This window comes from Quercus robur, chromosome 6, assembly GCF_932294415.1.
Source record: "Quercus robur chromosome 6, dhQueRobu3.1, whole genome shotgun sequence".
NCBI classification, from domain to species: domain Eukaryota; kingdom Viridiplantae; phylum Streptophyta; class Magnoliopsida; order Fagales; family Fagaceae; genus Quercus; species Quercus robur.
Genome location: NC_065539.1, coordinates 19,959,061 through 19,986,059, shown reverse-complemented (window position 1 = coordinate 19,986,059; position 26,999 = coordinate 19,959,061). Strand labels below are relative to the sequence as shown.

Below are 26,999 nucleotides of genomic sequence, written 5' to 3'. Positions count from 1 at the left end.
ATATCTAAACCTCATTTACTCCACTATTAAGTAAAATAAATACTATTATATTATTGTACTATTAAGAAGTTATGATAGCATTAATTTGAAGTCGTATTTTTACTATTTTATAATTAAAATTAAAAATGATATTAAAAGTTTCTTAAAATAATTTATTAATAAATACTTATCTTAACTGCATTAACCGAAAACTGTTATATTATGCTATTAAGGAGTGAAGATAACACACACTTGAAATCGTGTTTTCACGATTCTACAATTATAGTTAAAACAATGCTTATAGATTTCAAAAGATAGTGTTTATAATCGTGAAATCGTGTTTTCACTCTTCTATAATTACAATTAAAACAATACTTACAGATTTCAAAACACAAATGTAAAAAGAAACAGTGGTTTTACGAAATTCAAAACATAATATATAATTCCAAATGGAGCCAAAGAAGACAAGTGTGTAACTCGTGTGGTATGCTACAATATTAAGCGACTATAGTGCCAGCACAAACAAGTCGAACCAATCCGAATTGACCGACCGTCTTTGGGTGTCGTTCTGCACTCAACTTCCTTCTATTTCCATTTCACTTTCTCTATAAATAAAAAAAAAAAGAAGAAGAAAAGAAGTAATAAAAAAAAAAAACAGTGCCCTGTCACATCCACACTGAGTCCATTTCCATGTGCCCACTACTCCCCAATCGACCCAAGGTCTAGGGTTTTCGAAGACCACCCCTAACCTCTAACCTTCAATCTCCGATTTTAGATTTAACAATTCAATCTCTCTCGCTTTCTCTCTCTCTTCCCCGAATTCGGGCATGGAAGAGCAACAACAGCAACAGCTAAATCAAAATCAAAATCAACAAGCTTTGGTTCCTTACAAACCGCGTATTCAAGATGGAGGAGGGCAATCACAGCCTTGCTTTGACAATTCGTCGGAGCAGAGCAGAGACGTGGACCTCATGAGCGTCGATCAATGTCATATCGATGATTCCAAACTCGTCGGAGCTACACCGGCGGCGACGGAGGACGCTTCCAAGGCGGCGGTGGAGTTGATGATGATGATGACGAAAACAACGACGCAGAACAAGGTGGAGCCTTCTCCCCTTCCGGTGGTGCCGGATACTACTACTCCAACGACTACTACGACGACGACGACGACGACGACGGTGGTGGTGGCGAAGAGAAAGCGAGGTCGACCGCCGAGAGGTCAGCCGAAGATGACCATAACGTCGCCACCGCCGAGGAAGAAGAAGGACGAAGAGGACGTGTGTTTCATTTGCTTCGATGGTGGTAGCCTCGTGCTCTGTGATCGCCGGTCAGTATAGTCTTTCTTCGCCAATTTTCCTCTTTTGCTTTGTTTTCGTCGTTGCTAATTTATTTAGGGCTTGAGAAATGAGAACAGTGAAACTGAGAGTTGCTCAATTAAGATTAAAAATGAGCTGATTTTGGCTTTTGAAGAAAGTTTATGGGCAACGAAAGCGTGGGTTAGGGTTTAAGTTTTTGTTTATTTATTCATTTCTTCATTTCCATTACCCAAAAGGAGAAGAAGAGAGAGAAAGAAATAAAGCTTATTAATTTACTTTATTTGTTTTGTTTATTACTTGTTAGGGGCTGCCCTAAAGCATACCATCCTTCATGCATTAAGCGGGACGAGGCGTTCTTTAAATCGCGGGCTAAATGGAATTGCGGTATGTTGTTGGTTGTAGCATCTAATTCTCTTTTAAATCTCTCTGTTTATAGAATGCAGTTACTGTGTTATCCTGTAGGCATATGAAAGGAAAGCAATCTGATAGTTTTTAACAGTTTCATTTACTGTTGTGTCCGAATTTCGCGGTACTAGAAGCATAAGATCACTCCCATTGAATTATCCAATTCCCTTCAATTTTTGTTTAGCTGTAAGGCATGTGGTATTTAAAAATTGAAAAAGTTCCACCTGTCACACATATAACTAAAAACAGGAGGATTCAATTGGAGGGGATCCTTTCAGCTGGGTCATGTTCGTTATATAAGCATTATATGGTAGTTTTAATGTGTACATTGTTATTATTATAGATTACCTTCTTGATGTAAATATTATTGATCAACAAAATGACATGATTGTTATCAAAATGCTTGATGCCATTGGTGTAATATCATTTGTATTCCAATACACGTCTAATCAATGTTATTGGAAAAAGCGTTACGAAATAAAAAAGTGTGTTTGGGTTAGCAGTTTTAGAAAATACCGCGGTGCGAAAACTTGATTTGGGTTTTAAAAGCGATGTGTTAATGAAAAAGCTACCTACTATATGTGAATTGCAAACATGATCTTTGGTGTTTTCAAAAAAAGGCAATTCCTTTATTAAAACGATGCCAAACAAATGAATTTTGCGGAGCCAAACGGACTCAAAAGTTTTTTTTGTGAAGTTATCAATGAGTTATGACTTAAATGAAAGTGACACTTTTCTCATCCTATGCGAATGGGCGGAGGATGAGGTCCCGGGTCAAAACCTACTATTGCATGTCCGTATAAATTACCTTAAAAAATGGAACTCAATCTCTGTTATTTGGATTTTTGAATATTTTTTTTTTGGAGTTTTCAGTAGTTGGTGCTATTTTAACCCTATGCTTAGATGAAGGAGAGGAGAGGAGAGGAGAGGATTGGGGAAGGTGGCTAGAATATACTAAAATTCTTGCTACTGTCCCCTCTTCTCCTATCCTCTCACACCTTTTCCCTCCATTTCAAACATACACTAAATGAAGTTATCATTTTTTTTAATCTCCGTTAGTAATTTGACTTATGATCTTTAGGTTGTATGACCTTTTGTTCTTTACTGTATTCATGCATTTCAGGTTGGCATATATGCAGTAGTTGTCAGAAGGCTGCACATTATATGTGCTATACTTGTACATATTCTTTGTGCAAGGGTTGTATCAAAGATGCTGATTATCTGTGCGTAAGAGGAAACAATGGATTTTGTGGCACATGCATGAGAACTGTGAAGCTGATCGAGAATTTGCAAGGAAATAAGGACACGGTACGCTTTTTAATTATTGTTGATCCAAAAAAACAAAGGAAAAAAAGAAAGATAAAGGAATTGATATGCTGAACACTCCTTCTGTCTTCTTTTTCATTCTTTCTTTTGGTCACTTTCTGCTGTGAGCAAAGCTCTCTTGGCTTGGACTTGTTAAAAAAAAAAAAAAGCTCTCTCAGCTTGGTTGAATTTGGATAGGGCAGGCAAAAAATTCCAGAGCTGATAATATGGAATAATTTATTATGTTGTGCAGGCTCAAGTGGATTTTGATGACAAAAGCAGCTGGGAGTATCTCTTCAAGATGTATTGGATATTTTTGAAGGGGAAACTGTCTTTGACTTTAGATGAGCTTACTCGAGCTAAAAATCCATGGAAAGAAGCTGATACTATAGTTTGTAAGACAGAATCTTCAGGTGAAGTTTATGATGGTAATAATGACAAAGGTTCTAGTTTCAACCATTCATGTACAGGCATAGAAACAAATAATTCCAGAAAGAGAAAGACTAGGAAGCAGCCTCTGCTTAATAAAGACTGTCTATCTATGGAGAAATCAGTTAGTAATAATGGGATGCATCTGCCTGAAGGCACAATATGGGCATCAAAGGAACTCTTAGAGTTTGTTGCGCATATGAAAAATGGTGATACATCCCCAATACCTCAGTTTGATGTCCAGGCTCTTTTGCTAGAGTATATAACGAAAAACAATCTCCGTGATCCTCAGCGAAAATGCCAAATTGTTTGTGATTCAAGGCTTATAAATCTATTTGGAAAAGCACGTGTTGGTCACTTTGAAATGCTCAAGCTTCTTGAATCTCACTTTCTTATAAAAGAAAACTCTCCAGCAGATGATATTTTAAGAGTGGGAGTTGTTGATGCTGTTGCACGTCAGTTGGAGACTGATGGGAATTATGATAACCAACTTCCGACAGGTAGTGATAAGAGGCGTAGAACACGTAAAAGACCTGATGAGAGAGGGTCACACATTAATTTAGATGCATTTGCAGCAATTGATGTTCACAACATTAACTTGATTTACTTGCGGCGTAATTTGATGGAGAGTCTTATGGATGATGCTGACAAATTTCATGACAAAGTTATTGGCTCATTTGTGCGAATAAGAATTCCCAATAATGACCAAAAGCAAGAAATGTATAGGCTTGTACAAGTTGTAGGTATTGGCTTTATAACACCTATCCTCTAAATGTACACAGTAAAACACATATTATGCAAAATTGTGACATTGTTGAGATTTTTGTGTATTAGGTACAAGCAAGGTGACTGAACCATATAAAATTGGAGAAAGAACTACAGATGTGATGCTTGAAATCCTAAATTTAGACAAGAAAGAGGTCATATCAATCGAGGGGATTTCAAACCAGGAGTTCTCTGAGGTGATATTTTTCTCAACTCCAACATTTTGTAGAAATGAATGTTGCTACCTTTTTATCTTTTAATAATAGGACAATATGGTTTCCATCACAAACAACTATGATGATTTTTTTCTCATTTGTGTTAACTACTTTGGCCAAGAGCCTTATAGCTCAATGGCATTGCCTGTTCACATTTAGAGGAGAATCAAAGTTCAAATTGCCCCTCCCCCACTTGTTGTAACAATTGAATTTAAAAAAAAAAAAAAATCCTACTCAGATTTAAGTATTTGTTAGTGCATAATACAGTTTTTATTGTCTACTTGAGTAATTTTTTAACTTAAAAACGTGATTTGTGTATTTTAGTCTACTGTTAGGCAGTGTTTGGAACCACTACAAAAACACATTCCCACGGATTTCTAGGTGTAAAATGCATTCTGTAAAAAATTAAGGTGTTTGGTTGGACATTTTAAGATTTGCAGAATGCATTTTGTGTAGAATGCATTTTTCAAATTTGCATTTCTAGAGCAGAAGTCAAAAGTTAAAAAAAGTGACCTTTTATTCTCATTCTACTTCTCATTTTCACTAAAGCAATTGGGCCCACTAATAATGCATTAAAACCCATGCCCAACGATTCTTTTCTCCTTCCTTTTCTTTTCTTTCAGTATCTTCCTCTTCTGTTCACATCTTTTTTCTCTCACAGAACCGTTTTTCTCATGATCAATCTATCTATCATCCCAACATCACAACAAAAACTTCTCAAAATCAAAACAATAATCAACAGATATCCCAATGTATTTTCCCAAAACAATAAAAAGAATCATAGATGGGGCCTTTTTGGTTGACCCATGGCTTAGAAGACTAAGAGGAAGCAGAGGAGGAGGAATCGCTGGTTGACCCATGGCTATGCAGCTGAAGGTGAGGGCATTGGTCCAGAGGCAATGGGTTTGGATTTGGTGGGCATTTTGGGTGTCGTTGTTGATGGGTTTGAGTTTTGATAGTTGGCAAAGGGAGGTGGAGGAAGCGGGGGAGGAGGTGGGGTTGAACTTTGAAGGTGAGAGAGATGGGGGGTTGTGGTTGTGGTAGTGGTAGTGGCAGTGGTGCGGAGGGGGAGGAGGTGGGTTTGGGTTTGAGTTTGATGGGTTTGAAGGGAGGCAGAGAGGATTGGATGATCCCATGTGTGAACCAAAGCTGTAGAGATCTATATATCGATACATACAAACATGTGTTTACTTTGCATGGTTGGTTCAGACTGCTTGTTCCTGAGATAAAAGGAACATATCAAATCAGATATATCAGGGTAAACAAGCCAATGAATAAATCCATCCACTGAAGCAGTAGTATATCCATCTACAACTTGCCTACTAACATCCGACATTCTTTTAGCCTTTTCCACCAAGTGTGTACTGTGTACACATCAGTTGCCTGAATTTCAAATGTAAACCACCTTGCAGAACTGTGAACCCAAACCGCAGAGATCTATAGTCCTTCTCAGGGGGATGATCACATACTCAACTGTGGTTGGATTTCATAAATATAAAGTCTGAATTGATATCCAAATTGCATAACAGGATCAAGCCATTGCAAGAAATGCTGGTAGAATCCTTACCTTTACCACCTTTAGCATGAATGAATGAACTGAAAGAGTATTTGCGTTATTTGTGCTATTTCAATTTCGTATTATTTTTGGATTGTATGAACATGCACAACTTAAACACGCTAGCATCATCATATATAATTTTATTCTGTGAGCAAGAGACTATCTGGGTGAGGTGTAGTATTTTGGAGCATCATGAATGGAGTTTACTAGTTGACTTCTGTAGTTGATATTTTATGTTATGTTTTCAGGATGAGTGCAAACGTTTACGCCAGAGTATAAAGTGTGGGCTCATCAAACAGTTGAATGTGGTAAGTCTTGACTCTTATGTTCCCCTATATCTCAACCTAGGAATTTACATCCCTTTTGTAAAGGAAATTTGTTCTTGGTTGTAGGGTGAGATTCAGACAAAGGCAATGACGCTTAAAGCAGTGAGAGTGAATGATGTGAGTTCCTTTCCTTTTGATCCTGGGGTAATGAGGCAGTATTGTATGCAGGATGCTTGTGTAGTAAATATTCTTTTAGTCTGTTACACTTGTGTTAAGTGAACGTTGTGGCCTATAAATGTTTTTTTACCCTGGAAAATCATTGCTGAACGTTGTGGTCTATAAATGTTTTTTTACCCTGGAAAATCATTGCTGAACGTTGTGGTCTTATTTCGCAATCTAGGTGCTGGAAGCAGAGATATTGAGACTTAATCATCTACGTGATCGAGCAAGTGAAAAGGGACATAAGAAGGAATATCCTTTGTTATTTCAGATTGTTTCATTCTATTTGATATTTGAATTTTCCCCTGCAAATTTAAACTCTTGGTGCTTGAAAACAAATGCCTTCTCTGTTTTTTTTTTCAACCTTAGTTTATATGGAAATTCATTTGAGTAAGAATATTCCCATACAAGTTACCTATCAAAAATAAAATAAAGAGTTTTCCCATTCAAGTTGCTTAGATTTTGTGTTCCTGGATGTTTATATGGATTGCTGGTTACATATTTGAGAACCCAAAGGAATGATATGTGGCATGATTGATGAACGATCACATTTTCAATATTTTAAAGGCTCATTTTTTATTATGAATTTTTTCTGCCTCATCCATCTCAAGAACCTCATGTTGGTTACACTATTTGTCAGCATTGATCTTTTGACTGCTTGTAGAAATAGAGCATAGCTAGCCTTATAGCCATCTCTTGATGTTTCACTTTATGTTATATCTGATAGTTGAGAGGTAATGGGGGAAGTAAAGAGAAGTTTTAATCTTTGAATTTATTACATTTTGTTTTTGAAGTTAACCTATTGGGTGCATGTGTGACTTACCAATTATTATTATTTTAATGGCAATTGAAAATAGAGCATGAGTTAAAATATTTACACCACACTGCTAAAGAATTACCTTGTAACCATTTATTGGTAGCATTTTCTATTCTTAATATTTGTGATGTTGCAAAGAAATTGGTACAAATTTATCAAGCATTCCTTAACTATGTTGCACGTTAAGAGAATGCGTGGAGAAATTACAACTTCTGAAGTCACCCGAGGAGCGTCAGCGTAGACTGTATGAGATTCCTGAAGTCCACACCGATCCAAAAATGGATCCAAGTTATGACTCTGAGGATAATGCTGGAGAATTAGATGAGAAGAGACAAGGTCCCTACTTTTGATTTATGGACATGGAACGCATACAATTGATATTATATTATCTTTAAGTTTTAATTTGAAATTTTAATTTGGTAGTAATGGTGCTGGTGTGTGTGCAGATGTTAGTTTGATATCAAAACTTTCTGGCTATGGTAGAAAGGGGAGGGAGCTTATCTCTGCACTAAGAGCAGGTGATATATCAGACGATATTGGAAGCAGAAAAAACTTTACCAAGTCTTGTGAGCAGAGTAGTAAAGTTGGTATGACTAGTAATTCTGATGAAGGTGGTGCTTCCCAGCTTCATGATACAGTGAACAAATCCTCTTGGAATCAGGAAAGAGAAGCACCTGGAATAAATAGTTGGAATCCACCAGCAAACCAGGTTAATACTTCTGGTTCATTGGACATTGCTTGGAATAGTCAAGCAGTGGTGGTTGCATCAGAAATTTCACCACTGGCTCTTTCTTCAGTGTCAGAGGAATCTGCTAATGATTCTGAGACTGACAAAATTTGGCACTACGAGGACCCAGCTGGCAAAACTCAAGGGCCATTCTCTATGCTGCAGCTGCGTAAATGGAGTGAGCACTTCCCTTCTGATCAGAGAATATGGAGGATAAATGAAAAGCAAGATAAATCTGTACTTTTGACTGATGCATTAAGTGGACAATACAATGAAGTGCCACCTTTTCTGGATAATGGTAATTTACTGTCTCAGGGAGTTGGAGTTGCCTCAGATGTCGGAGATAATATCCGTGATGGTGGGTGTAGTGAGAGTATGAATGCTGCTCAGACAGACAATAAAGAAGTTGAGGGGAGCTCAAAGCCAAAGCAGGAAGACTCAAGTGTTTATAGTAATAATAATGATGAAGTTTTTAGGGGCAATGAATGGGGCTCTAATTCTTCTAGTTGGACTACACCTGCAGATGTTGCTAATTCCGATGAGAGAAGGAATGAAGTTTCTCTACCAGGCTGGGACTCATCCCAGGGAAATAATTCCTGGCTTGACCAGCCTCAATTGTGTAATAGTTCATTAACCCCACCTGCATTTTCTGGGAAGTCTGATGAAACTCTGTCACATCAAGTGAGGAAAGATCATGGGGGTGAAAGTAATTCTGGTCAGGAAAATGGAAATTGCAATTCAAACAGTACTGCTGACGGTCAAACTAAAAATGAACAGGGTTATGAGAACCGATCTGATAGTGAGGGCCATTCAGGCCAATCTTCTGGACAGAGCCAGAGGGGTCCACCCATAAATGGTTCATTGAACAGCTGGGATTCCAATTCTGGTTTTACCTCTGTAGTTAAGTCACTTGAAACAACAGCGAAAAATCAGGAAATTGTTATTCCAGATCTGCCCAGTCCCGCTCCAAAGCAAAACAATGAAGACTCAAAATGTCAGGCTGGTGAAAACAAGCAAGCTGTTTCTTCAAGTGTTCCTGTACAAAATGCAGACCCTTCCTGGAGCACTGCTTCTAGTTTAGTGGGTGGTGGGACTCAAATTCATGACGTAGCTGCTAAATGGGGTGGGTACTCCCCTACTCCAGCCAAACCTTCTGTTGAGGAATGGGACTCCAGTCTTGTCTCTGCATCTTCTCTGAAACCCACTGAAATGATCAGTGATCATGCCGCTACCCCAACTTCAATAAATCACCAACTGACACATTCTTCCCCGTCCCATCCTCCATCAAATACATCTAATTGGCAGGCAATAGTTACTGAACCTGCTGACTTCTGCTCTTTAGCTGACGAATCAGTTTCAGATCTGTTGGCTGAAGTTGAAGCGATGGAGTCTCTTGATGGCTTGCCTTCCCCTACTTCAATTATGAAGTGTGGAGATGCATTGATAGATGATTCTAAAAATGATTGTATGAGTCCTTTAGATGGGTTTAGCCCAGCACTTGATCCAGGAAAAGGTGACGCCTTAAGCTCCACTGGTGATTTACAAGTACCTTCTCAATCTACGGTGACTGATGAACCACATGGTGTATCTGGGGCCGATGTTCTTGATCCTCAAAAGAGGTCCAGTGGGCATTCCTCCACAAGTTTTGAAGTGGAGGGAGATGCTAAGCCCAGTGATATTTCAGTTAACCAATGGGAATCTGGTTCTGACATCCAACCTACACCGCCATCTACAGCAAGTTGGGACATGGGTACCACAGATTGGAGAGTGGGATCAGAAAGTACGGCCACTAGTTATGGAGCAGTGCAGGGAGGTGCAAACTTGGGCTGGGGAGGATTAGATCAAAGAACTACAAATATGGGTTATGGAACTGGTCAAGTAGCAGCAGAGAACAGTGTAAGCATGAATATGAGTGCTTCTGCTGGGAATGCTGGCATTTGGGGAACCCATCCGAGATATGGTGGTGACAGATTTTCTGGTCCTAGAGATCGGGGTTTTCAGAGCAGGGATTTAGGATATGGTAGAGGTAGGGGTATGTGGAACAACAGACAGTCCATGTTTGGTGGAAACGGAGGAGGTTCCTTCAGGCCTCCTCCCAAAGGGCAGCGAGTTTGTAAGTTTTATGAAAGTGGCTACTGCAAGAAGGGGGCGGCATGTGGTTATTTGCACCCATGATTATGGGGTTCCATGCAATTAGGCACATTTAATTCTGTAATCATTATTCATGTTAGGGAAGTCTGGTTCTTGCCAATGTTGCAATTTAACCTGTAAAAGTATCAGTCAACAAGCAGCGTAAAACATTATTTTTTGAATATCTGGGTAGCTCTAGAGTTGCAAAGTTGTGGACAATTTAGGATGGGTGATTTAATTTGCCTGCCACAACGCTTTCCTCATGATTTTTGCTTTGACGCATCTGGAATCTTGGTTGGATACACATGCTACCCCAAATTGATGTCCGCTCAAACGCTATTATATATAAAATAGTTGTTTTTGCCTACATTGATTAGTCTCTCTTACGACCACCACCGGCAGGGTTGTGTTGAATGAGAATTGAAATTTCTCGTTTGGATATTCTTAGGTTACTTAGCGGGCCCAGGGCATGTGGACTGATTGAGAGGAGAGCTGGTGAATTTGAGTACTAGCAATTCAAATTTACTTTGTAACTTACCAATAAAAATATAATAAAATTATTATTATCTATATACTTCTATACTATTATTATTTAAAGGGTTTTTCCTGTTTGGATTTTTCATTTTTTAGTTTAAAAATGCCCCTACACTTCTTTGTTTAAGTAGAGACAAAACTAAAGGACAAATCGGTAAAAATGCAACTCTAACTCCCATTAAAACATTGCTTAAAAAATAGGAATATTTTTCTGTTAATTTTCAAATTTGCTTTATCCATTTAAAATTAGATTCTCAAAATAAAAATACAGAGTTTTTTTTTTTTGCGAAAAAAAACCTCATCGCACGTGCGTAGCGCATGTGATGAGGCTAGCTATTATTATTATTATTATTATTGTTATAAACTCTCAATTATGTCATCCAACTTTGTTTAAAATTCAGTTCATTCCTAAACCTCCTTTGATTTTGTTCATTTCACCACTCTTAGTCTTGGCTTTGATATGCATTCAATCAATGTAGTCATTCTATCCACAACCATTAGATGGTAGATATGTTGTTATAATATGAAAACGGAATGGATCCGAAACTTAAAAAAAGAAGTTAAAAAGAAGAGTATTTAAAGGGGCTGTATCAAGTAGGCTTTTTGTGACTACTTAGACTGAAGATGGGTAATGGGCGTCACTGCTTGTATCAGCCAATATATGTCCAACCTTATTTATGGCCGTACTATAGGCGGTGTATAAAGGGGACATCAGACATGTAATGTTACATAGTAACATTGCTCATGAACTTGATGCTGAAGACTGTTGTTGTTTATTTATTTGTTAATTACGAATTATATGCCTCTCCGTATTTTTGGTTCATCTCTCAGTGTTTTTGTTGATTGCAGGGATCTTCTATGATCTAGAAAAAGGATTGATTACATTAATTTTAGTCAGTCGTGTTCAAGGAAGCTAAGTCAATGTGTTGATCAGCTGGTGTCAAAGGTTGATGTGATGTGGACCGTTACTTGAAAGCAAGTTTATCTTTTGCTTTTTTGTACCATACATTTTTATGGAACGGGGATGTCTCACATCACATGCATGCCCTTTCGTTGTACTTAAGCGTTATGTTGAGTTATAAATGTGCTCTATTTAAGGAAAGAAAAAGGCTGTATATACTATATATAACACTAATCTATTTCTCAATCACCTTCAGGTCTAAATCAACCACTTGTGTTGAATACAGAAGAGTAAAAGGGTTCATTAAAAAAGAAGAAGAGTAAAAGGGTTTTTTTGTTTTGGGGTGTTTGGTAACGTTGTTCTAATAATATTATTTAAACGTTGTGAAAATACGTGTGGATGAAAAAGTATTGTGAAAATATATATTATATTGTTTAAATAATAAAAATTATTGTTTAAACAATACAACTAAACAGGCCAGTGTTTAAAACACGTCTATTGCATGTAATTTTTTTTTTTAGATAAAAACATCTATTTGTAATGGTTAGTCACATACCACGCTTAACACCAAAAGAAGAGACACACATATGAATTCTGTTGCAGAGCCGGCAATTCAATTCCTTTTGTTGTTGTTGTTGTTGTGTTTTTTTTTTTTTTTCCTAATAATAATAATATAGTCATGTAGTTTGATTTGTTGATACTTTTTTATGTTTCCAAATAAAATATTCAAAATTCAAATATTTTCTCTCTAAAAAAAAGTTCAGATCTTTCATTTTAAAATTATTGAATTATTTAAAAAGAGAAAAAAAAAAGTTGCAAATACAAGAATTCTGGCAACAAGTTTTTTTTCTTGTGATTTACTATTAACAATTTAACATTGCCTTAAAAAATTATTGTGTCTAATCATTAAAACTTACAAACAATTGATCCCACTCCTCAGGACTAATTTACATAGTAATCAAGAGGTATTTACCCTGACGAATTAAACATAAAAACTTAATTAAATATAAACTATTTATCACTTTTTTAACCTATAATTTTTATTATTGTTATTATTATTATTATTTTTCCCATCTCTAGGCTTATTGTTTTCTTTTTCACAATTCTTTTCTGCCTGCACAGCTTTATGGCTAATAATCTTTTCTAAAAAGAAAAAAGGCTAATAATTAATAATAATAATAATAATAATAAGGTTACGTGTGAGTCGTTTCAAGTTTTTTGACATTGACTGGGCAAAAACAAAACGGCATGGTTTTCAATCGCTTCCAAGAAAGAATTGTTCTCTTCTCAATTACAGCTTTCACAAAATGCTAGTATATACTTAACGTCAGCTTCGAATTTCCGACTTTCAAACTTCAGAGTAATATGGCAACGACGTCGTATTTGACGCCGACGCAAAGCTACGCAGCGGGAGCGTTGTTCGGACTCGCTCTTCACCAAGCCCAGATCCACCAGACCAACCCGCTGGGCTTGTTTGACCCAACCGATGATGACCGAACCAAAACCAGTGATAGCAGCAGTAGTAGTAACGACGCGGTCTCCGAGGACCCGGGGCTTTGGGTCCACCAAAACTCGGGCCTGCTCCGACCCGTTTTCAAGTGAGTTCAGTTTCTTCTTTCTTCAATCTAATGTCAACTTTGGAATATAATGTTATGACTCTCTGTTGAAACAACAATCGCAGTTTGGGGACATGTAATGTAAATCCTATATATGAGTCTATGACCATGTGGTAATTGGGTTGGGTTTTACTTTTGATTCTTACCATTAATTTATTTTGCAAGTAAATCAATGTCAATGGTATTAGTTTTTTTTTTGTTTTGTTTTTGGAAGTGATAGCTGATTTTGTAATAGAGAGTATGAATTAAGATAGAATAGAAATGAGGAAAATGATACATGTTGTGACTCTCTTTTTTGTTTATAACAATTGCATTTTGGGGACATGTAATGTAAATCCTGGAATTTTTACTCTTGATAGAACAAGATAATGCAACCTTTACTTTTATGTTAATTTGGGATTTTTTTTTTGGGAATGTTGATATTGTAACGGAGAGTATGACTTAAGATAGAATGGATAGGAGGAAAATGATACATGCGACCGACTTTAACTAATTTGTTGATGATCCATAGCCGACCCAGGAAATTTGGGACTGTGGCTTTGTTGTTGTTGTTGTAGAGGCATGAGCATTGATTTTTGAATGTTGACCTTGTTATGAATAGGTTTTTAGAGATCAGCTCTAATGCATGGTATGGACTTGAGGAAACTGCTGGGACTTCTTCAGCTAACCATCATGTTGGAGCAGTATGTGGTTTGATTTCTTGCATCATGCTCCCCTCTCATAGGCATGCACACATACATACATGAATGTAAAAAACTTGTTTGAGGTTTTTCTGTATGATGCTTGATGTTTAGAAAGCGGATTTTTTCTATTTCAATTAAGAATTCCTTTGTGGGGCTATTTGTTGTATTTGAATTAGGTTCGTATTTACATAGTTATGTTATTTGATTTGTTAGCTCTGTCTTCTTTGTACTTAAGATTTCATTTTGTCACAGTTCTTGAGGTTACTTGCAGAAGAAAGTGGTGAAAATTCTTCTCAAAGGGAAGAACAGGAACTTGCTTTGTCAACAGCTGTCGATGTCACTGCACGTAGCATGGAAGAAGATTCTGAATCTTCCAAGTCTAAGAGGGAAAAGCTTCGTGAATATGAACATGAATGTCGTGAGAAATTTTCCACTGCTGAAGTGCAATCAAACTTGGAAGCAGAAGATGTGCACTTGTTGCAGGAGACAGATAGTAATACGTTTGAAATTAAAGATGCAGATCATGCGTTAATGAGTAAAATGACTGAGAAACCAATTGAGGAGGTAACAATGCTCAGTTATCGGAGGAAAGTTACAGTTCTCTATGTGCTTCTTTCAGCTTGTCTGGCAGATACAAGTGATGACAACAAAAAGAGTAACCGACAAAGAAAGGGCTATGATGCTCGACATCGTGTGGCTTTACGCTTGCTGGCAACTTGGTTTGATATCAAATGGACAAAAATGGTTTGTGTACTCAAACTCTTGGTACTCTTTTGGTCATTGTAAATGTGGATGAGAATTTTGTTGGTATTAGGTCCTATGATGGATGAGGAAAAGATTTCTCAACTCCCCCTTATGTTCTAGTGATATAAGTCAAAATATCTTCTAACATTCAGTGGAAATCACCATTGAGATGCATTCCCTTCTTTTTTCCTCTGTCATTTTATCACTTCTAATTGTACTTGTAGGCGTGTGATTAAGTGTGTGTATATATATATTAAACCTAATTGTAATTTTTCTTCTTTTTAGTTAAAGATCATGTTTTATATTTTGACCTTGTTAAGGGAAGTTTTTGTGTTGCAGGAAGCAATTGAGATAATGGTTGCTTGCTCTGCAATGGCTTTAGCAAAAGAGGGAGAATCAAAGAGAGAAGAAGAAAAACAACCTTCAAAAAACAAATGGGCTAAATGGAAGCGAGGTGGTATCATTGGTGCGGCTGCAGTAACTGGAGGAGCCTTGATGGCAATTACTGGTGGTATGGAGCCTCAAATTTGTTTTTCATAAAAATTTCCACTTGAGAAACACTCTTCTTGTGGTTCTTGTGGTTGACTTCTCAGTTTCATTTTCAATATTAACAGGATTAGCTGCCCCAGCAATTGCTGCAGGACTTAGTGCCCTAGCTCCAACATTAGGGACTCTGATCCCTGTGATTGGGGCTGGTGGGTTTGCGGCAGCTGCAAGTGCTGCAGGAACTGTTGCTGGTTCAGTTGCTGTTGCTGCGTCATTTGGAGGTGAACACTTGATTACATTCCATAGTTTAATCTTCTCAAATGATCTTATAAATCTGTTTTCCCTTTTAAAGGACAAAATAGATGTTTTTGGTGTGTCCAATGTGTTTGATCTGTGATTGTTTTATGCAGCAGTATATGATTGGGCTGTTCTTTTTATGTCTCTATATGTCTTATGAGGGTCTTTTGTTTAACTTGGATGTGTCTCCTCAGAAATGACCTTGCTAGTCTAATTAACTAACATTTCTATAAGATGAATGCTATCTTTTGATTGAGTTATGAGGGTGATCCTGTTATACCTTTCTTACTGCATGATAATTAAAGTGTGTTCAACTGAATGATCACATAGAATAGTTTAAAAAGCAGATTTCATAGAGAAGTCCACAATTGTGCTGGCAGTTAGGGTTATATAGCAAGTCCTTATGTGGTCTTTTAGTTGTTAAAAGGGGTTTTGACTAAAAGTGTCTGTCAGATTTTCGAGTTTTCATTATAGTTAGCTTTCACTGACTTGAAAAAGAGTCATGCATACCCATTAACACCAACCAAATCCTCAAGATGATGGTGTAAAACTTTTTACACCAGGATGCTCTTTGCAATTTATGTTGCAAGTTAATGTCGAATTCCTTTATTCACTATCATGATACTTTAGTCAATAGTTCTATCAGTAAAACAGTTCTATTTTGTCCAGAAATATATACATAAGTGATATTTTGCTTATTTGACGGAGAACTCATCAATGTCTCCATTCAAAACAGCGGCTGGTGCTGGACTTACAGGGACCAAAATGGCTAGAAGAGTTGGAAGCGTTGATGAATTTGAATTCAAAGCTATAGGAGAAAACCATAATCAAGGCGTGAGTTTTTGTAGCTTCTATTTTATATTTCATGGAAGCATTTCATTTTTCCTTGAGGCATACTTTCAGTAATTTATTTTATTTTGTAAAAAAACCTTTCAGTCTGAGGACTATCTTTATGGTTTTTGTATTTTATGATTTTCTCTGTTTCTCTCACCCTCTTCCCATCTTGTTAACATTACATATGTCTAATTTATGGACTCAAAAAATTGAACTTTTATATCAGAGGCTAGCAGTTGAGATCTTGGTCTCGGGATTTGTTTTTGATGAGGAAGATTTTGTAAGGCCTTGGGAAGGACAAAATGATAACTTAGAAAGGTATTTATATCTTTGCTACTTTCCAATTCCTGATATTCATTGTGTTTACCTTATCACTGAAATGGTTAAAACTTAAAAGTAAAGTCTCAAATTCTCTGCCATTCTGCCATTTGCTTCTTTAACAAGACAGAGAGAGGCCCGCCGAAATTTCATTCTCAAATAGGTGATTGTCGAGAGACAGTTGGGCAACAATGGAAGATGAATAAAGAAAATGAGAAAAGAACAGCAAACATTTTTTTTTTTTTGTGCATAATGAAACACGGGGATATTATTTTACTTTACTTCTCTCTTTTATTTTCACTTCTGAGAAGAGGACCAAAGAGAAAGTAAATGCTCATTTGTATCCCAGTTAACCATTTATAGGGTGATTCTAAATTTCTAATGCATTTCAAGTGGTTGATGTATGTCTCTAATAGCTCTCTCTTGGCACTGTTTTCATTGTAGTTCAATGTTCCACCTATGTGAGATTTATCAGAAATTTGTTCTCTAATTTATTTGAGGGTTTTTCATGAGTATTGGATCGGCTAAACTAAAAAAGAAAGTAATAGAACGTTATTATTTTTTCTTCAGTTTTTCATTCTTCAGTTTTTATGAACTATGCTAGTATCATCTATGAACTCTTATCACTCATGGTGTGATAGAACGTTATTATTTTTTCTTTTTTGGGAGTGGAAGATATGATGACAATGTGATATGAATTTGATGGAACTGCTATACTTATTTTATCTACCTTCTGTATCTTATCTTTCTTCTGTTGATAATTTTCCATTAAAAAGTAATAATTTGGATGCTTGTCATAACAAAATTTACAAATTTGATATTTCTTATGACCTTGGCAAATGCTTAGCTATGTGTTGCAGTGGGAGTCTAAGAATCTAATTGCAGTGAGCACTGCAATTCAGGATTGGCTTACTTCAGGTACTTGCTTTTGAACTCTTGGCTACTGTTAAATTAAGTTATAATTGCAATCATAAGAAGCATGTACGATGTTGATGTTGATGTTGCTGCTGCATACTGTAGGCCTTGCATTGCAGATGATGAAGCAAGGTGCAATGCTGACTGTGTTAAGCACGCTCGTAACAGCATTGGCTTGGCCAGCAGCGCTACTTGCCGCAACTGACTTTATAGATAGCAAGTGGACAATTGCTGTTGACAGGTATACTTTTCCACTCTTAACTATAAGTGGAACGGAACTCTTAGATGGGAAGAGGGGAAAAACTTCTTCTGGTTCCATTTTCATTTGAATTGCAAGCATGTGGTTTTTGGAGTGAGGGTTTCCATATTTCTGCATCCTGAATAAGGTAGCGTAGGTAGAAGTTTGTAAAGGAGGATGCTTGCAGCTGTAGTGATAAATTTGGTTTTTGGACTTAATTTTGTAGGAATATATTGGAATTGATAGAGCTAGTAAGAAGACTGGGGGAATACTATAGGGAAACCTAGTGCTGAGTGAGAGCATACAAAACAATGCATCTTAACAGCAAAAGATAAAACAATGTTTTTCAGAATTTTCACATATTGAACATGTTATTTCTTATGCGATTTTCTACATGCGGCTATATATTTTGTCATTTTCTAGATCTGACAAAGCAGGGAAGCTGCTTGCCGAAGTGTTATTAAGTGGATTGCAAGGCAACAGGTATGTCAAGTCATAACTTGGCAATACTATTCTTAAACCAATGTCTTCAAAAATTTCAGAGAGATCAATCTTCTTAATTCTATTGTTGGTTTTTCTATAAATCTTTCAGGCCTGTGACACTAGTAGGTTACTCACTTGGAGCACGAGTAATTTTCAAGTGTCTCCAGTTTTTGGCTGAGACTGAACGTGATGGTAAAAAGTACAAATTACTCTTCACATATTTTGTGGATTTGCTAGAGTGATCTTAATGCTCCTCTTCTGAATATTGGCAGCTGAACTTGTAGAGAGAGTTGTTCTTCTAGGAGCACCCATCTCCATTAATGATGAGAACTGGGAAGCTGCTAGAAAGGTGATTGGAATTCACTTGACTTTTTTTTTTTTCAAGCGGATCTTTATTTAGTACACACTCTTATTTGAGGAAGTCCTCTATCACCTCATGCTGTGTTGCAGATGGTGGCTGGAAGATTTGTGAATGCTTATTCCAAAAATGATTGGATGCTTGGAGTTGCTTTCCGTGCTAGGTATGTATGCATCATGGACAATGCACTATGGTATAGTCATATCTGGTCTGCAAAATGCACTATGGTATAATTATACCAGATTTACAAAATGCAGGTATTTGCTATAGATGTACATGAGGTCATCTATGGGCCACAACTATTATAGTCCATATATCTCTCTGTTTGGTGATCCTATCTGCCAAGTTAGTGAACTTGGAACAACTTTATCTTAGCAAGCAAGTGCTCCAGTGGCTTTAATGAACCAACCCAATCCAAGCTTGTTCTATGCTTGCTTTTGAAGTTATACATGTATTTTATATGAAATGCCTGGAGTCATGTGCCCACCAAAGGAGATAATAGAATTCTAATTTTGAAAAATAACATCATTTCTTCCCAATTGTTCAGGGGAGTCTCAGTGATTGTGACCTTTCTGTGTTTACTTCTTGTAATTTCAACCCCCTCCAAAAAAAAAAAAAAAAAATGCACATGCACATGTGCGTGTGTTTGTGTATGTCTCCCAGCCTGTGGTAGCATAGGGGCAAATACTTATGTTGTGTGTCTCATTGTTACTCTCTATGTCATGCCTCAGTCTTTTCTTCAAAATGGTCCAGCACTCTACTGCATGTTCCCCAATTTTGGAAAGTTGGTTTTGCTTTCTGTTCATTGCAGATTGACATACTCTAAATTTTGGACAGTTCTCCCTGAGTAGTTTTAGTTTTGGAAAGTAAAGGTGAAATTATACACTATTGCTTTGGAAATATAGACAATGAGAAGATACCCCCTTAAAATGTTTTATGTCTCCAAAATGAGCCAACCTATGTGAAGCAAACTACCAAACCTGAGTCAGCACCTCAAGCTGAAACTAAATCTGTTTCAGCCTCTGCTTGAACTTCAATGTAACTGCTTGACAATGATTAGGATTATGATCCTAAGAGGATGTTGATTTTCCTAGAGCCTTGTGGCTCAGTGGTATTTCCCAGTCTCCTTTATGAAATAACTAGGTTTGAAATCCCCTTCCCCTCTTGTTTTAAGGGGAAATAAGGATGTTGATTTGACCTATGATTTTTGTGACCGTTTAGGACTGTTGTGTTTCATTCTCAGGAGATGGGTGATCATTGAATATTTTAAATAGGTGCTTCATTGGATGTATACTACATATGCCACATGTTTTGGAAAACTTGAATTTGATTTAACTCCCTGTATGTTTTGATTGTAGTGCCCCATATTTTACTATACGTTGTAATTTTTTTATATATTCTAGTTAGCACAATAAAGCATTACTAGAATTAGCCCTTAAAATAGAGCTGTTGTTAGCTGCAGGCTGCAGCTTGATTATTATGTGGAGAGGTTACTATTGAGATCTTCCTTCCACATAAACTAACAATTATTTTTGGACAGTTTACTTACTCAAGGATTAGCAGGAATTCAACCAATCAATATTCCGGGGATTGAGAATGTAAGTTGTTTCATTTCTTGTGTTGGCCATCACACTTTGTCATCCGGGGTTCAGTTTTTCACAATGTCACCTTGTTTGGCTTTGCAGGTTGACGTAACTGATCTCATTGAAGGTCACTCTTCCTATTTATGGGCTACACAGCTAGTCCTGGACCAGCTTGAGCTGGATACATATTATCCTGTTTTCAGGAGTACTACTTGCAAACAATAGAGATTTTTTTGAATTTGCATTTCGGATTCTACTTTTGTCCACTCCTGCAGCTGGTATTGTGATATCCCTATCATTTCCTTTCTAGCTGATGGAAGTGTAGCACTTGTACGGAGTACCTCAGGTGGATCAAAGCATATTAAATCGCTCAACTTAGAGCTTCTTGGCTAGTTGATATTTCACCCTTTTTCCTTGCATTTGTATATACACCCAAGTGTAATTAATGTTTGATAGGAGGCTGAAAATGTATTGCAGTCTGGTTCATATTTATTTATATTACCATCTTGATCTGGGTGAATAACTCCTCTTCGATTTGGAAAAATATATTGCTTCCTATACAAGTCTAAACCAATTGATATAGACTTCCAATCCACTATACTTGGGGATGAAGAGACTTTTTTTATTTATTATATTATATTATATTATATTATTTAAATATAATGTTCTCTATCAGTGATAGACTCCCTAATTCTCTGATTATAGCAACACATGATTAATTCTTCTAAAATTTTGTTCTCACTTCTCAATGCAATTTTCGCTTGTAGTCTTGGAAAGACATAGGGCTTGCTTGGTAAGAGATTTCTAGTAACGTTGTTTAAGTTTTGTAGAAATATGTGTGGATGAAAAAGTGTGTGAAAATACGTGTTATGGTGTTTAAATAACAATTTTTGTTGTTTAAACACCATCACCAAACGGGACCATAATTTTTCATAGGGGCAAGGCAAATGGATACTTACAGTGAAAATTGAATGAAAGTTATTCATTAATAATGAACCAGACGGAGGCAAAGAAAAATCATTATATGGAAAACACTTCACCTAATAAAAATTGATCAATGTAATTGTAGCTGTTATCTATTTTAAGCTTTCATGAATGAAATCTAAATTGGTATGGAAGAAAATTCTTCCGAACCGTTATGTGATTATTAATAAAACTATCCAAGTGTCACATAACCTATTTAATAGGACCCTTCAAACTCCTCCTATATATTTTCATTGGATTTGAATTTTGAAAATGCAACCGTTAAATTTTATGTTTTATATATTTTTTACACGCATGTCAAATTTCGTTTAATTCGGATTATATTTAGGATTCGATTAATTAAATTATTTTTTATGCATAATTTTAAACCACAAAAAACTTGAAATTTAAATATTTGATTGATGACATAGTAGTCGATCTTTGATTTTCTTAAAATTTTACAAGCATGGAGCATATAATAAAAACATACAATCTAATGATTAGATTTTCAAAATTCACATCCAATACAATGATAGCGTATAAACTTGAAAAGGGAGCATTTCCTATTTAACGAGTTTTAACACTACACAAATGGGAGGAGAATATTCAACTGATTTGTAGGATACCTTGTCGGTTAATGAATTGTGATTTCAGCCATGCAATGTGGGTACGTTTGGTGAAAAAGACAAATGGCTCCCTGACAATACGACATCGCTTTAGACATCGATTCCGCTGAGACTGCGAGAGAAACAAAAAATGACCGATACAATCCCAAATTAGAGTAAAGAGACAGGAAAGAAAGAGGAATGGATAGGAGTGAAACAGAGAGAGAAGAAGAGGCCGAAAGCCAAAGGCAAGTGAAAGTAGCAAAAGGAAAGTCATGCAAGGGATATTTGTATTTCTCTTCCTCTCTCAAATCCAAAGCTCGCAACCCTCGCTGCATCGGCATCTCTCGCGCCCTCCAACAAGGTCTTTTTTCCTTTATTACTCTTTTCTTTTCTTCATATTTCAAAATCCAATCTAATTTCATAACCAAACAGGTTTTTTTTTATTCAGTTTCAATAAAATTTGTCAATTATAGCTGAATTGTGTTTTTGTTAAGCTTTTAAAATTGATAGCGAATCAAATAAAAGCGCATTTTCACAATATAATTCTTGATCAACAGTTGCATCACTATAATTTTTTATTACATAATTTTGTAAGTTGATGTTGATAAACAGGGGCGTAGCCAGGAATTCGTATTTGGGGGGCCAAGTTGCAATATCGATAGAAATATCATAATTCATAAATTTATAAATAAAAAATTATCAACTTTAATATATTGTCATATTCTTAAATATTAATGGAAGTACAAAAAGCAGTCTATTTTACCATACACATATGCAAAAATTTGCATACTATTATTTTAAGCATCATCAACCCATCATTATCCATAATACTGAAAATTTTCTTATTTTTTAATGAATTATTCAGCTCCTAATTTCAATTTTTTTTAAAAAAATGATGATATGGAAAGAGATAATATATTATCATATAGCAATACAACAAATTGAACAACTTAATAAACAAAGCATATTCGTAAAACTAAATGACCATTATCAGATATATAAAAAGCATAAATCTAAATGCCAATATGATGTTGAAGAAACAAACAAACCTGAAATACTGAGACACAAGAAGAAGCTGGAACTGAAAGCAAATATGGATAGTTTTTTTTAGATGAAAGGAGTTTATTTGATTTCTACCCTTATTGAGAAGAGAGGTAATGTGTTTAGAGCAATCAACAATGAGAGTAAAGAAACATGAGGCAGTGTAGGCTTGTATCAGCAGGAGAAAAAGTAGTAGTGATTACTTCTATTTTCTTTGAGAATCCCGTAGGTGGCTTCTTGAGATTGAGAATGATGAAAAAAAAAAAAAAGAGTAAATTTTTGTTTGAAAATGAGTGGTAAAAGATGATACTTTGAGGGTGTGGATTATTGTCTATTGGATATTTGGATTGTCAACAAATCATTTGGACAATTGGGAGAGCTAACTAGTATTTTATTTGAGGACTTTGGGTTATCTATTGGACTAAGTAGAGATCCTAGAAAGAATTGGGGGGCCGGTCATTATTTTCTAGGGGGCCATAGCCTTTTACTTATTTTTTGCTATCAGACTCATAGCCTAACAGTAGAAGAAATCAAAATTTGGGGGGGGGGGGGGGGGGCAAGGGACAACATAGCTCTGCCCTTGATGTTGATGCTGTACTGTATACAACGTAGTCGGGACAAGGACACAGTAAATACAACATCAGTTGAATTTGTAAGTTTCACTTTGTTTTTTAAGTTATCGTAAACTTGATAGTTACAACGGGCGAGGGGGGATATGAACTTTGGAGGTCTCTGTTGGAAACGCCAAACCTAACAAAATCGTTGTTAGGTCTTAAATTCTTTGCGATCCCTAAGTACTAACCAGAGTCTGAAACTTTGAGCTATATGTAGCATATTGATCTTGATCCGATTTGTACTGTTAGAACCATGTCAATTTTTGTAAATAGTGTTATTTTTTTATTATTTATTTTGAGGATTGAAATTATGGTATGATAATAATTCATGATACATACTGATATTAACTTTGATTAGCAGTACCTGGCTACATTGTCGGACAAACGGAGACAGAAGCTTCCAAAGAAGGAAGAGATCTTACCGATTTTAATTACGGTTGTGTTGGTTACTCTGTCTATTTGGATAGGATTGGAAAAGACCGTGTAGCTGATAACCAAGGGCCAAAAGCAGAAATGCCAGTCTGTGTTGGCCTTGAGGTTGAATTCTGTGTGTGTGTGTGTGTGTGCTTGTGTGTTCGTCCATTTCAGTATGCGAAAATTTGAAATGTTTGTGGTTATTTATAACCTAGAATATAGAATTTTATCTGACAGATGAGTTACTGCAGATTTTGGTGGACAGAAGACTGTCTGCTGATGAACCTGCTCCAGCTTCTGCTCCTGCTCATATTCATAATAGAGAAGGTAAGGAAAGATTTTGGGTTTACACTTTTTTGATTTGATTGAAATATCTTGGCTGCAGTTTGGTCAAGGTCTCCAAGTAATTTCTGGGTGTTTGGATGCATCTGAGCAATGGTCTAGATGATGGTTGTGTAAAAGAATTACCATATCTTATTTCACTTGTTTGATCGTACTGGTCAAATGAGATGAGATTTCCTTAGTTTTTAAATGTGGGTTTCTTGAACTTTAGTAAGTTTATCACTTAAATAATGCTTTTAAAACCCAAAAAAAATAAAAAATTACTGTTTATCAAGTGTGGAGATAGTAAAGGCCTGGTTTTTTTTTTTTTTTTGGGGGGGGGGGGGGTGGGAGGGAGGGAGGGGGGATTTCATATTCTCAAAATTTCAGTCTCTTTTTATAAATTGATTTTTTTGAAATCAGTGGTGGGGCAGGATTTGTTTTTAAAATTAAATCTCCCCTGTCAAAAGTGAAAATAAACTCCATTCACTTGTATGATCTTCTTAGTTTTTACAATATCAGAAGTTCAGTAGTAGTGTGCTGAAAATGCCAGGAGGTTTGTAGCTCAATTAGCACTTCCTGGTGTTTCCAACAATGATGTCTAAGGTTTAAAAAGATTATAGTGTGATGAAAATGTAAAACAACCAACAAAATATTTAGTTGACCATTTGCATATGGCTTTGTTGCCCATGCAACCTGCATAAGTCACCCTTTTTTTTTTGTATTTTTTTCGTATTTAATTAATTATCATTTTATTCTTCTGTGTTACGAAATTCTTTCTGGTCAAGGTTGTCACCTCAGCAAATGGTAGGCAATGGCAGTCAATTCCTGGCTACCATTGCCTGCCAAGGGCCAAGAACACTGTTTTCCTTTTTCAAATTGGATTTCTGAAATTTGCATTTTCATTCACACTTTTTAAGGACTAAATGTGGAACTAAAATATAACATGCATTGTTTAGTCCAACCGTGGCATCGATCACAATTATTGGTTTTTATTTTTTGGGCTTATTCTCTTTGTTTCTTTAATGATTCATAAGTTAACTAGCAAGAAACATGGTTCATGATAGGTTTCCAGACTTAATAGTCAGTATGGGGTTATAGATAATGCCATATAGGACAGAGAGGATGCTGGGAAGTCTCTTGTTAAGGCATAATTGATAAATATTTCTTGTTTTACTAGTTTCTCTTTGTTATTTTTTGTCTGGTAGTTGCTGGGTATGATAAATAAGCTTTATCATCATCAAGGCTACAACTCTAATATTGTTGCAGAGTGTCTATAAACTAGAGCCTTCTGTTCTCTTTCTTTGCTTTAGAAAATTTCATTTATAGACATTTGCATCTATTTGAGATATTTATGTGTTATATAATTCAACATGTTTACATTTTTGTTTATTATCATTGGGATTTGTTTTCTAGAAGATGGCCGTGAGTTACCTCAGCCTCGAAGACACAGACCAGCTCATTCTGTGGGGGACGATTTCCTTAGCAGGCAAGCATATAATTTAATTTGAGAAGTAATCAATATAAACTGGGACTCAATAATTTCCCAAAGATATATAGATGGTTTAATGGACATATTTGGTTTTTATGCAAAAATGCAGGTTTACAAGGAATGCAAATCTGGTTGCATCGGGGGTGGCTAGGAACGTGCGTAGAGTTGGGAACTCCATAAAGGAGACTCTTGATGATGTTCTATACCCCTACCGAAAGCGGCCAAAGTAAGATGGCTAGTCCTGGAGATATGATGAAAAAAGTAAATCTAGCAGGAATTATCTTTAAAAAAGAATTTGTTCTATGCACTTTCTAGTGCTAGAATTCGATTCCTTTTTAAAATGCCTTCGTCCCCTTTTCGTAACACAAATAGTTTTGAGTGCTAGAGGGGTTTGTATTACTGTTCCTGCACAACAGTTCCATAATCATGGATATTATTGCCTGTTACATTGATAATATTGAGCCCGGGTGGGGAGGAGGGGTGTCAATGTTCTCTCTTGTCTGTTACAATTAGTACTTGTTATCCATGTTGTGCCATACTGAAAATGTTACTGTTCATTGTGTACTATTTTCTGATGAATAAGTCAGTGGAATGCTATTGCTTTAAAATAAAAAAAGAAGAAGCATTTATGTTATCCTTAATTGTCTGATAATTACACTACCTATTCAAAACGAGATCCATTAATCCATTGTTTACTTGATGGATAATTTCTGACAGGATATAGATAAGATAATTTATTCTCCAGGGGAGTGGTTTGTAGGTGAGGTGAGGTCTTGGCTTGTAATCTGCACTCTGCAGCAACAGAACGTCAGTTATTCTTGATGAATGTTTTTATATGCTAGCTACAAACTTCGTCTTCTTGTAAGGAAATTGAACCTCGGGACTCACAACATTTTGCCACAAGGGCCAAGAGGTTGGTATTGGTCGGTGGGTTGAAAGATGCTCGGCTCCGCTGGACCTGAAATCTCAGTCCACAATGTCAGCTAGGGTACCACTATGTTCTTCCTATGATATTATTATTATAATTCAATAATTATTATGCAGACTTAAACTCTGGACGTCTTGAACTAGAATGCGCTAATCTCAGTTAGAAATATTTACTAAAAAGTGTTAGTTGAGTTATAAAACTCTAAACTCCTATGTCATCATCTTAGGGATCGGTTTAATCTCTTCCTCCTTGAACCTACTTCCAATTTCCTCGTATTTAACAATGTCAATTGCTCAATGATTGTGGCAAACGACATGAACCATAAACTGTTTGAAAGTAAAACTAAAACAACCAATATCATCAAATCATGGTTTGGTAGGCACATTAACTTAATCATGATATTAATGAATAAAATCTTATTTTCAAATTTAGTATATCCATCCTGGCTAGCTTGCCAAACTCGTTGGAATGTGCTTTCGGTACAAGCACATGGAAAC

General features: G+C 36.2%; 3 protein-coding genes across 6 annotated transcripts; all 3 read left to right on the top strand.

Annotated features, from left to right (window-relative positions):
• Positions 1 to 606: 606 nt before the first annotated feature.
• LOC126733163 (zinc finger CCCH domain-containing protein 44) lies at positions 607 to 10,701 on the top strand. Its single transcript, XM_050436356.1, has 10 exons — positions 607 to 1,306; positions 1,600 to 1,679; positions 2,824 to 3,008; positions 3,259 to 4,177; positions 4,269 to 4,396; positions 6,221 to 6,280; positions 6,365 to 6,415; positions 6,639 to 6,709; positions 7,456 to 7,610; positions 7,721 to 10,701. Exons 1-10 carry the CDS (start codon positions 807 to 809, stop codon positions 10,174 to 10,176), a joined length of 4,605 nt encoding a protein of 1,534 aa, XP_050292313.1. The 5' UTR covers positions 607 to 806; the 3' UTR covers positions 10,177 to 10,701.
• Positions 10,702 to 12,794: 2,093 nt separating this feature from the next.
• Positions 12,795 to 20,769, top strand: LOC126733162 (uncharacterized). 2 transcript variants are annotated; one of them, XM_050436353.1, is made up of 15 exons: positions 12,795 to 13,164; positions 13,784 to 13,865; positions 14,118 to 14,609; positions 14,949 to 15,120; positions 15,224 to 15,376; positions 16,129 to 16,226; positions 16,453 to 16,544; positions 17,392 to 17,462; positions 17,565 to 17,700; positions 18,121 to 18,180; positions 18,290 to 18,372; positions 18,453 to 18,529; positions 18,631 to 18,701; positions 20,079 to 20,136; positions 20,224 to 20,769. In XM_050436353.1, exons 1-15 carry the CDS (start codon positions 12,932 to 12,934, stop codon positions 20,344 to 20,346), a joined length of 2,001 nt encoding a protein of 666 aa, XP_050292310.1. In that variant the 5' UTR covers positions 12,795 to 12,931; the 3' UTR covers positions 20,347 to 20,769. The 2 variants fall into 2 exon arrangements, with proteins under 2 accessions (XP_050292310.1, XP_050292311.1); XM_050436354.1 differs by lacking the exon at positions 13,784 to 13,865 and having other exon boundaries at positions 13,011 to 13,164.
• A 1,054-nt stretch (positions 20,770 to 21,823) lies between these two features.
• LOC126733160 (uncharacterized) lies at positions 21,824 to 26,208 on the top strand. 3 transcript variants are annotated; one of them, XM_050436352.1, is made up of 5 exons: positions 21,824 to 22,053; positions 23,706 to 23,884; positions 24,013 to 24,088; positions 25,502 to 25,571; positions 25,684 to 26,208. In XM_050436352.1, the coding sequence occupies exons 1-5, from the start codon at positions 21,891 to 21,893 to the stop codon at positions 25,802 to 25,804; spliced, it is 609 nt and encodes a 202-aa protein (XP_050292309.1). In that variant the 5' UTR covers positions 21,824 to 21,890; the 3' UTR covers positions 25,805 to 26,208. The 3 variants fall into 3 exon arrangements, with proteins under 3 accessions (XP_050292309.1, XP_050292307.1, XP_050292308.1); XM_050436350.1 differs by having other exon boundaries at positions 25,499 to 25,571; XM_050436351.1 differs by having other exon boundaries at positions 21,836 to 22,053; positions 23,709 to 23,884; positions 25,499 to 25,571.
• The last annotated feature ends 791 nt before the right edge of the window (positions 26,209 to 26,999 follow it).

Coding starts and splice junctions, on each gene's coding strand:
- LOC126733163 (XM_050436356.1), top strand. CDS start 807: ATGGAAGAGCAACAACAGCAACAGCTAAATCAAAATCAAAATCAACAA. Junction 1,680..2,823: donor GCGGGCTAAATGGAATTGCG/GTATGTTGTTGG, acceptor CATGCATTTCAG/GTTGGCATATATGCAGTAGT. Junction 4,178..4,268: donor TAGGCTTGTACAAGTTGTAG/GTATTGGCTTTA, acceptor TTTGTGTATTAG/GTACAAGCAAGGTGACTGAA.
- LOC126733162 (XM_050436353.1), top strand. CDS start 12,932: ATGGCAACGACGTCGTATTTGACGCCGACGCAAAGCTACGCAGCGGGA. Junction 17,463..17,564: donor TCAGGATTGGCTTACTTCAG/GTACTTGCTTTT, acceptor TGCATACTGTAG/GCCTTGCATTGCAGATGATG. Junction 18,181..18,289: donor AGTGGATTGCAAGGCAACAG/GTATGTCAAGTC, acceptor TAAATCTTTCAG/GCCTGTGACACTAGTAGGTT.
- LOC126733160 (XM_050436350.1), top strand. CDS start 21,891: ATGGATAGGAGTGAAACAGAGAGAGAAGAAGAGGCCGAAAGCCAAAGG. Junction 23,885..24,012: donor CAGTCTGTGTTGGCCTTGAG/GTTGAATTCTGT, acceptor GAGTTACTGCAG/ATTTTGGTGGACAGAAGACT. Junction 24,089..25,498: donor TCATATTCATAATAGAGAAG/GTAAGGAAAGAT, acceptor TTTGTTTTCTAG/AAGATGGCCGTGAGTTACCT.